Source organism: Choloepus didactylus, chromosome X (genome assembly GCF_015220235.1).
Source record: "Choloepus didactylus isolate mChoDid1 chromosome X, mChoDid1.pri, whole genome shotgun sequence".
NCBI lineage: Eukaryota > Metazoa > Chordata > Mammalia > Pilosa > Megalonychidae > Choloepus > Choloepus didactylus.
The window spans coordinates 11,855,355-11,865,865 of record NC_051334.1 but is presented as its reverse complement, the minus strand read 5'-3'; the positions used below and the strand labels follow the sequence as shown (position 1 = coordinate 11,865,865).

The following is a 10,511-nucleotide window of genomic DNA, read 5'->3' as shown; positions in this document are numbered from 1 at the left end:
GCCCCTCTTCCCACCCCCATAATCTGGGCCTGACCTCTGGCTCCATCTTTCTTTCTTGCCACTACCCCACACAGACCTTGTATTTCACCTAGGTTGGTTTATACCCTCTTCCCTCAAAACACATTGAAGTCTTCACAGCTACAAACATCAGCTCACAAACTTCTGCCTTAAAAATACAATTATATAGTTCTCTTAAATGATCTGAAACAAAACTATCCTGAAAAATCCAGCTCAAGTCCTCCTTTGTAAAATGGACCATTTTATTTCCTAGGGTCATACTCATAAAGTCTCAGAGTTATAATCTGGCATCAAGAAGAACTGGGTTCAACTTGCTTTCTGTGCATACTTAAGGTGAATTACTTCATCTCCATCAATCTTAGATTCCCATCTACAAAACAGATGATACATTCAAAGGTTGTTAAGAAGAGTCAATAAGGCTGTGTGCGTGTGTGTGTATAGTGGATCTTAAATCTCCTAAATGCTTGGTGCTCAATAAACGATCTGTATCAAAAGTCATAATCTTGGAAAGAGAAGTCACCTTACACTGAAAACACCAAGGGCTGTGTGGCCGGTGTGCCTTCTCTCCGGGCATTAGGAACTCATGGTACAAAGACACACGATTGCCTTGGCTGAACCTGGTCCATCAGCAAGGACTCCGAAAGACATTCATTCAAGTACCTGTCCTGAAGCCGCTGCTGAAACTGCAGCCACCGGAAAGGCCACTCCTGCCCTCAGCGTGGAGGATGAAAGGAGGCATCACACCGGGGGCTGACGAAAGGCCAGCTGCGGTGTTGGCTCTCACTCTCGGAACACCAAGTAAATTCTGTGCACTGCCCTGACCTGCATTTGTTTTCTTCAAACACAGGAGCTGCTGGAATACCATCCAGTTGCCCCCACAAACCCAGCTGGATGCTTCCCTAGGAACAGGTGATTCCCACAGCTCAATAATTCGAATGACACCTGACTTTGGGGATTTGCGCTTTTCTATAAAGAGCAGGGCAGGTGTCTCTTCTGCTTAGGGTGACAACTCATTCTGGTTTGCCTGATTTTCTTGGTTTGTCTGATTTTCTTGGTTTGGGCGCTGAAAGTTCCTTGTCCTGAGAAATCCTCTGTCCCTCATCAACCCAGAGCAGCCTTCTTATAAATACAGCCAGGAGGAGGGAATGTCAGGTGACAACCAACTTCTTTAAATAGGACAGGACACCTATTCATTTGACTTAGAAAAATCCAGAAAAACAGTCTTCTGATCAACCTGCAGTCCTCACACCACCCAAGATCTGATTTTTCTTCCCTAATCCAATGCTTATAACTATTTTGATGCAGGAATCCCTTTGTGGAACTGATGAAAACTGTGGAAACTCTTATCAGAAAGAAAACTATGCCTATCCACATTATATTGAATTATAACATACATAAAGCAAGTATACTAATCAAAAGGTTATGACTTGGTGCATTTTCACAAACTGAACACATCCATATCAACAGCACTCAGGTCAAGAAATAGAACATTACTAGCACCCCAATGGGACCCCTCCTTCCCCTTCCAGTTAGTAGACCACCAAGGCTAAATGCTACCCTAACTTCTAACACCATAGATTGGTTTTGCCTGCTTTTGAATTTCATATAAATAAAATCATACACTATGTAAAATTTTGTGTATGGCTTCTTAAATTCAACATTTTGCTTGTGAAATTAGTCTGTGTTGTTGCGTGTCACTGCAGTTCATTAATTCCCATGTGTATTCCGTTGTGTGAATCTACCACATTTTATTTACCCATTCTATTGTTGATGGACACTCGAGCAATTTTCAGATTTGGGCTATTGGGAATAGTATCACTATTTTCATGCATTTCTTTTACTGAACAGATGTATGCATATCTGTTGGATATAACTCAAGGAATGTAATTGCTGGGTCCAAGGATATACATATGTTCAGCTTTAGTGGATACTGGTTTTTATTTATTTTAAAATTTACATACAGTAAAATTCACCTTTTTTGGTGTAAAGTTTTGTGAATTTTGACAAGCACATGGAGTCGTGAAATCACCACCACAGTCAGGATGCAAAACAGTTTCCCCACCCCCCAAATTCCCTCATTCAGTGCCTTCATAAGCAACCCCTCATCCATCCTCTCTCCTGGCAATCACTGATCTATTCTCTCTATATATAGTTTTGCTTTTTTCAGAATGTCACAAAAATGGAATTATATAGTATGTGACCTCTTTTAGACTGGCTTGTTTCACTTACCACAACGCTTTTGAGAGTCAATCATGTTGTTTAGGTATCCTTGGGGTTTTTCTTTTTTTATGGCTGAGTAGTATTCCATTGTGTGGATGTATCATAGTTTGTTAATTCATCCAGTTGTTGGAAGACATTGGGTTGTTTCCACTTTTTGGCAATTGTGAATAGGATTGTTGGTTCATTTGCTAGGTGTACGTTTAACTTTATAAGAAACTACAAAGTTGTTTTCCAGAGTAACTCTGCCATTTGCAGTCCCATCAGTAACGTATGAAAGTTCCATGTGCTCTGCATTCTTGCATCCTCACCAGCAATTTTGTACTGTTCGGTTTTTTGAATAAGCCATTCTGGTGGGTATGTAGTGATATTGTATTGTGGTTTTAATTTACATTTTCCTAATGACTAATGATGTTGAGCATCTTTTCATGTACTTTTTTTTGCCATCCTCAGATAGTTACTTTATGTATTCTGTCTGTGGTGTTTACTTACAATCTGCGGGAGAGATAGGCTGAAGTGTGCTTACTTCATCTCAGCCAGATCCAGAGGTCCTTAATACCTTTGGAATTGAATTGTAGTATAGTCCTCTGAGTGTGCTTTCAGTTGGCCTCCTAGACAGAAAAGCAAGAAAATGGAGCATTGATAGCATGGGGACTCCCCATGACACAAATGCATCTTAAGGGCACACTGTGTAGATGTACTTCTTCTCCTTTGAATCATGTCTCTTGGTTTGTGGAGAGCCTGTTGCTCTGTAAGTTGAGCTCCTAGAAAACTTAGTTGGGGGGAGATGGCACCAAAAGCTAAGAAGGAAGCCCCTGCCTCTCCCAAAACCAAAGCCAAAGCAAAGGCCTTGAAAGCCAAGAAGACGGTACTGAAAGGTGTTCACAGCCACACACACACTCACACACAAAATGCACTTTACCCACATTCCAATGGCCCAAGATGCTGCTTCTCAGAAGACAGCCCAAATATTCTCGGAAGAGTACCCCCAGGAGAAACAAGCTTGACCACTATGTCATCATCAAGTCTCCCCTGACCACTGAGTCAGCCATGAAGAAGATTGACAACAGCAACACACTTGTGTTCATTGTGGATGTCAAGGCCAACAAGCACCAGATCAAACAGGCTGTGAAGAAGCTCTATGACATTGATGTTTCAAAAGTCAACACCCTGATTAGGCCTGATGGAGAGAAGAAGGCATATGATCAACCAGCTCCTGACTATGATGCTTTGGATGTTGCCAACAAAATTGGGATCATCTAAACTGAGTCCAGCTGGCAAATTCTAAATATAAGTTTTTTGACCATAAAAAAAACTCAGTTGGGCAAAAGAACTTGTGTGGGCTCATTGAAAATTCACTACACGACTGGTGTCTGGCTTTCAACCCATGTTGCTTCCTAAGAGGATATATTCACCCATTCCCCTTGGGTTATGGTGAAATAAAATAGTGTTGTTTTAAGCTGCCATAGAAGAAAGTAACTGGATCCACTTGAATGCTCTCTCCTTTTTCCACAGGTCTACTAGAATGCTTCCAAGTTTGATTTTGACCCAGTAGCTCTCAAGGTTAGGGAAAGTACATATACTTCTCAGGCTGCCTTAACAACAGAATTGGTAGACTTGGGTCATGATGATCAGCCATGATAACACACTTGTCACAGTGGAGCTGGTCTTGGAACATACTATTTCTGGTACAGCTAGAGCAGAAGGCTTAAGATGCCCAAGTCCTGACATCCAGCCTCACTCATTAGGCAGGATTACTGAAGCCCATGTGCAGTCCTCTAGGAGCACGTCCGGTGTTTTGAGTGGCTCCATTAGCTCATCCCAGCCATTAGAGCAGGGCCACTCAAGGTGTGGTCTGCAGACCAGTGGCAGCAGCATCACCTGAGAACTTGTTGGAAATCCCAATGTTCAGGCAACCCCCTTCGGAATTGGATCTCTGGGGTAGGCACAGGAATCTGTGTTTTAATGACTTTTCTGAGGAATCATGCATTCTGGAGTTGAGAACTAGTGCTTATTAATTTGGACTTACCTATCAAAAAGCTGAATTTAAAAGTTGGGAAGAGGAAATGAGATGCCTTTCCCAATATTTTCAGATTTCTATTGGGTGTTAATCTATTACCCTTTAGGATCAGCCTTCCCTAGAAACCTACAAAGGGAAGAATTAAGATGGCTTCAGTAACAGCAGTAAACAAGACTGCCAGCTGCTAGGAGAATGTGTAGACCTCCCTTTTTTCCTTTAAAAAATAATTTTTAATAAAGCTAATTATAAAATTTTTAGGAAATACATAAATGTACAAAAGTTGAAATAAAAACCACTGAGAAATGACCAGGTTTAAATGTTGGTGTCTATCCTCCAGATCTTTTTCTATCAGATGTACACATATACATTATTATTCCCCCAAATCATATCATACTGTACATGGCACTGTCTAACCTGCTTTTTCCCTACTTAACTATAAATTACAAACATTTTACCATGCCAGTACATATTTTGTGTGTAACATTAACTTTAGAGTATGAAATATTGTTTCAAACTATAAATTGCCTAACCTACCCCCTATGAATTCAGCTAGGATATTTTTAGTTTTTCAGAATAACAGTGCTAGAATACCCTTATACCTTAGTGTAACTTCCTATAAGCAGATGTACTAAGTCAAAAGGTACACACATTTTTAAGGTTGTACTACCACACTGAACTCCAGAAAAGTAACATCAATTTACACTCCTACCAGCATTGTCTAAGTGGGTTAATTTATTTCTCCGATAATCTCAAGGTAACACCAGTTATTACAAATGATTCTTATCTACTTGTTCACCAACTGTACTTAGAAGCTCTAAAAATCCAAAGCCTCTCAAGCTTCCCTTTACACTACCCCTATTAGAACCCATGTGAGAAGTACAGAACTGCATCCCTTCAAAAACAAAGCTCTGCCAATTTGCTAATATATATCGAGAGTGTGGATGTCATCAAATGCCTCCACTGCCTGACAGCAGGTACCAGAATCCCAGCCCCAGACACTCATGTTGAGACCAAACTCCAGGCCCCTGAAAAGACCAGGCCTGGCACCACTGTGAACTCAGCTGGGGGGAAAATGGCAGGTGATCAGCTCCTAGCTAGCCCAAGCAAGTGGGTGGGAGGATGACAAGGCCACTGAGTTGCTGGATTGGGAATTCTTAATCCTCCCTGCCTCAACCCAGGATTGGTTCCAAAGCTCAGCTTGAGATGGGATTAACAAAGAAACACGTGGGCACCGGGCAAGAGCCGGGCTGGCCACCGTGTTATTTTACCTGCCCTGGCATGTAGGAGAGTATGCCACACACCACAGGGCTTAACAGATTCTTACGTGATCACAGCCGGTGGAAGTTTTCTCTAAAATTCAGAAAGCTATTTAAAAGAGATCCAAACACTTTGAGAATGTTAGTCTTGAAATAAGTTAAGTTTTCAAATTATATCTATTCCTCTAAATGGAATAAATTGCTACTCTTAGACCTAACACAATTTTACTTTGGTATACTGTTCAATAAAATGGCACTGTGTATTTCTGTAAGTTTGCAGTTTTCTATTTGCTCCCTCCACTGTGGGTGGTAAGAATTATCCTTATTTTACAGACATGTGAGATGAGAGAGCTAGTGGACCTGTCAACACTCAACAGCAGGTTGGTGACCAGTTAGAAATAGATCCAGCTCCTTGACTCCCAGATAAGGCTCTTTTACCTAGCCACACTCCACTCAGAGAGGAAATCTTGAGAGAGCCATAAAATAATCAATATCAGGTCATCACACATTCTATAAAGAGCTGGGGGAAATTACATCTGGTTTCCTGACATTTAAAAAATTGCATTTAAATCTACTTTACCATAGCAGATTAAAAAACTTAGATACTCTTTCTCAACTCATAAAGTGATTGGTGAATGTCAACTTTGAAATCTATTATTCATTCCTCATCCAAAAGAGTAATTAGGGTCATTCAGCACAGGGAAGTGTGAGGGAAAGGGAAAAGGGTCATATATCAGAGTCAGAATTCCGGGCTTTTAATCCCACCCCTGCCACTATGTGATCCTGGGCAAGTTACTTAATCTAATCTGCAAAGTAAAGCAGCAGCGCTGCATAATCTGAGAACATTTGTGGCATATCCTCCTGGGAAAACTCCATGATCTCTGACATTCCAATAATGGAAGCAGAAGTGTGCATGCTAAATCCCAAAGGGCACTTTGTGTAATGCAGATGAGGAAATATGATGCTTTGCTATTAACTTCCAGGAAAATCAATATTTTATCTTCTTTATATATCCAAAATCATCATTTAAATACTCAGAAATAATCAATTTGCCAGATTGGGTTTAACAGGAAATATAAGTTTATAAAATGATTTTCAAATGCCATATCATTTTGCATCATGATTTTTAAGTTTTATATCTGCAGCTGGAATAAATTTTGTTACAAGCCAAAGAGGGGAAAGAGGCTCTAGATAAATAAAAGCATGTCCTATCACTGTAAAATGTTAATTTAATGAAATATTCCATCCCATTTAAACTAACATAATTAAACATCAAAAGAGTCATTGGTTTACCAAACAGGATGAACAAGCCATAAGAGTTTTTCATTTTTGCTGATCCCATTTCTGCATATTATCCCAAGCAACTGCTTTCCTTTTAAGTCTCAACTTTGTAATGTGAATCTATAATAAGGTTTATGAGGTACAACTCTATAGGATGTGTAAGATTTAATTATAAGAGGAAATATGGTAGAACATGCTTGAGGGAGAACAAGAAAGCCTATTTATCAGTACCTGAACTGGCTTTGATAAATAACCAGAAATATGGTTTCATCATTAACGCAGATGCTGGCTTAGAAGTTTTGGTTTTTTCTGTGCTAAGTGGTATCTCTAAAGGAAAATACACTGCTGTTTTTTTTTTTTTTTTTTTCCGCAGAATGACAGATCCAATACACAGGGAAAACAAGGATTATAAAGAATTATAACCTAAGACTGAAGCTGGTTTCAGGGTGAAACAGAAGCAGCAGGAGGGAGCTCAGGGACTAAGGAGATGTATCCACAGGCAGGGCTGTCCCTTTTGTTGTGGGATAAGGGCAAAGGGAGGGGCTGCACTGTCAGAAACAAAACTATCTGCTACAACAACACTGTTAAGTTGCTGGACCATGCTCCATAGACTTACAAATTCTGATTACCTCACTAGTTCTAAATACATGAGATTTGCACAACTTCAACGAGAAACTGAAATTTAAAGTTTGCATAAAGAAGGCCTAGCTTTTTTCAGTGTCTTAAAAGCAAAACACAACAGACATGAGAAAAAAGAATACTGTTGCTCCAACTATTTCAAAAATTCAGTTTCTAGTTAAAATATAAAGGAAGAAATAAGTAAAGTGTATATGATTCATGCTACTCAGACGTCATACACAAATAACCTAGAACACATGAACCTATTGTCTCTTCCCACTACAATCAAGGTCTTCGTCCTTCCAAATCTGCTAAGGTGGTGCTATGACAATGCCAGAATGAAAGATTGAAGGGAAACGTCTTCAGGAAGTTAATCAAACTGGACTCACAATATTGCACAGGGCCTTGGTAGGATTTACTTGTCGTCCAGCACGAAATTGTAGGAGCTTCCTAATATCTCTGTGTACCTCAGCCATTTGTTCTGGGTTTCTACCCTTAGAGGCATTTTCAGAGGCTGATGGAGGATTGCCAAGATCTTTAAAATAAGTTGTAACCCACACTAATTCAGTTTATGTTTTCAAGTTCAGTTCTCCATTTAGGTTTGCTTCAATAATAAGGCCATGGCTGATGCTTTGCATTTTCTCCACCACACTCTTAATAGTCTTCAACACTGGTAAACAAACACTAACTTCAGAGTCTCAGATTATAAGGTCTTGTAAATCCTTCCACAGTTCCCTCGGCATAAGCTTTATGGGGATGTCATGTGTCACAACGCGACGAGTGCTTGATATGGGTGACAGTTCTGCAGAGACTGTGTAGCAGGGGAAGTGTTCATTGGTCAGCTTGATTCTCAAAGCTCTGGCATCTGGGCAGTTTTGAAGCTTGAGATAAGTTTTCTGATGTCAGCTCTAAATAAATCTCCTTGTTTCCTGCTGAGACCCTTTCCATTTCACATTCACTGAAGAAGTTCTGTTCCAGTTCACACCACATGCTCACCCCTCCATTCACCTTGTCTGAAAGGATGAAGGTCAGCTTATCCAGGCTGATGCAGAGAGTACAGGTTATGGCAAGCTTAGAAATCATGTTACTGACCCACGTGAAGTGGTTCAGACAGACTGCATCCATGATTTTGGCCCGAAACTTTAGGGGCTCACTTGCGGCCTGCCCCGCAGCAGCTTGTAGACCTCCTTTTGCAATCATAGGCCGTAACACATTATTATGAAGTGTAAGTAAAAATACAACTCTATTTTTGCATTATTTTAGAGTAAATGCACACAATAAAGGAATTTTTTAATGAACACGGATTATTTTCCTTACAATTAATGCTTTTAAAATAATTGGAAAACATGAGGAAAATATACACACACACACACAGTTCTTTGTGGTGCATTTCCCTTTAGAAAGACACTATTTTCTGACCATAATACCAGAGCTAATTGAGCAAGGATTAGAATAACTCTGACTATAATCTCGGCCTTGAGCCTAACCAGAGGAATTCAGAGAGCTGAAATCACGTAGAAGTAGTCTGGCAAAACAGACGGAAGCAGTCCTCTAATTGGTCTCGAGTTGGTCAGATGCTGTTAATAAATATTTATTGGGCACTTACTATGTGTGGAATGTGTGCTGGGGGCTGAAGTTGCTATCATTTAACCAATTTGAAAGCATGATAAATTAGCCTTATAAAATGTCCATCCAAACTCACGTAGACAATAGGTGATGTAGTTTTAGCCTTTCTCCCTGTCTTCTCCTGCCGCTTGTCTCCAATCTTCCCACCCCTTATCAAGCCGTGTTTTCTTACACAGAAAACTGATCCTGCTGATTAAGCACAGGATTTTCATTGTCTCTTTGTTTTATCCAGGCATGAAGATACTCTGATTCACCCTCCTCTTTCCCAGTTATTATCAAGAACATGCATTTTGCAAATTGATGCACTGAAATTGGAGGGGCCAACTGTGGATGTGGAACTGAGCTAAAGGAGCGCACTTTACAGAAGGAGTTTATTTTTTGGAGAATCGTCTGTCCCTGCTGTAAAACTTTAAGCAAAAGGCATGTGTCAGATAATAGTCTTAACTGCTTTTCCAATTAATTTCTCTACAAAAAAAATCATTAGAAGTGAATTAGTCATTGCATCTTATCTCTTGATCTTTGGACTGGAGCCAGGGTGCTCCTCCAGTTTTAGTCTCCCCTCCCCTCTATTCCCCTACATCAATTGCAGCTTACTGAAGAAGAACAGATAATGTTGGCTATTTAGCCAGAACCGCAGAGATATTTGGCACATTGCACATGCAGCCCCAGGAGTAATTGTATCTGACTGCCCACCTTCCTACACCTCGAATCCCAGGCAGATGAGTGGCCTAAGTTGAGGTGGAGGATTGTTTGAAGGTTGAGGATGCCAACTGATGGGTTAGCCAGGCACCGCCTCATCCAGAAACATTTAGGGAAGTCCAAAGCAGGACAAGGAATGCCTGGGTGAGTACCTGGATGGCTAGATATCTGGGATCCTGGGACTTCCCATCATGCCCCTCAAATTGTGTCTGTTTGTCTGAAAATATTTAAAACTCTCCCTCATTTTTGAAGGACAGTTTTGTCAGGTATAGAATTCTTGATTGGCAGTTTTTCTCTTTCAGTATCTTAAACATATCATACCACTGCCTTCTCGCCTCCATGGTTTCTACCGAGAAATCTACACATAGTCTTATTGAGCTTCCTTTGTATGTGATGGATAGCTTTTCTCTTGTTGCTTTCAGAATTCTCTCCTTGTCTTTGACATTTGATAATCTGATATTAAGTGTCTTGGAGTCGGTCTACTCAGATCTATTCTGTTTGGGATACGCTGTGCTTCTTGGATCTGTAATTTTATGTCTTACATAACAGATGGGAAATTTTCAGTGATTATCTCCTCCATTATTCTTTCTGCCCCTTTTCCCTTCTCTTCTCCTTCTGGGACACTGATGACACATATATTCATGTACTTCATGTTGTCATTCAGTTCCCTGAGACCCTGCTCATATTTTTCCGTTCTTTTCCCATATGTTTTTTTGTGTGTAGGATTTCAGATGTCCTGTTCTCCAGTTCATGAATCCATTTTTCTGCCTCTTCAA

The 10,511-nt window shown here is 40.3% G+C and overlaps 1 protein-coding gene and 1 pseudogene across 1 annotated transcript; one reads left to right on the top strand and one right to left on the bottom strand.

The window, feature by feature from the left end:
- The first annotated feature begins 3,177 nt into the window (after positions 1-3,177).
- Positions 3,178-3,498, top strand: LOC119523318 (60S ribosomal protein L23a-like). Its single transcript, XM_037822089.1, has one exon. The coding sequence runs from the start codon at positions 3,178-3,180 to the stop codon at positions 3,496-3,498; it is 321 nt and encodes a 106-aa protein (XP_037678017.1).
- Positions 3,499-7,732: 4,234 nt separating this feature from the next.
- On the bottom strand, positions 7,733-8,550 carry LOC119523549 (annotated as a pseudogene).
- Positions 8,551-10,511: the final 1,961 nt, after the last annotated feature.

Excerpts from the sequence above, each read along its gene's own strand:
- LOC119523318 (XM_037822089.1), top strand. The coding sequence starts at position 3,178 with ATGCTGCTTCTCAGAAGACAGCCCAAATATTCTCGGAAGAGTACCCCC.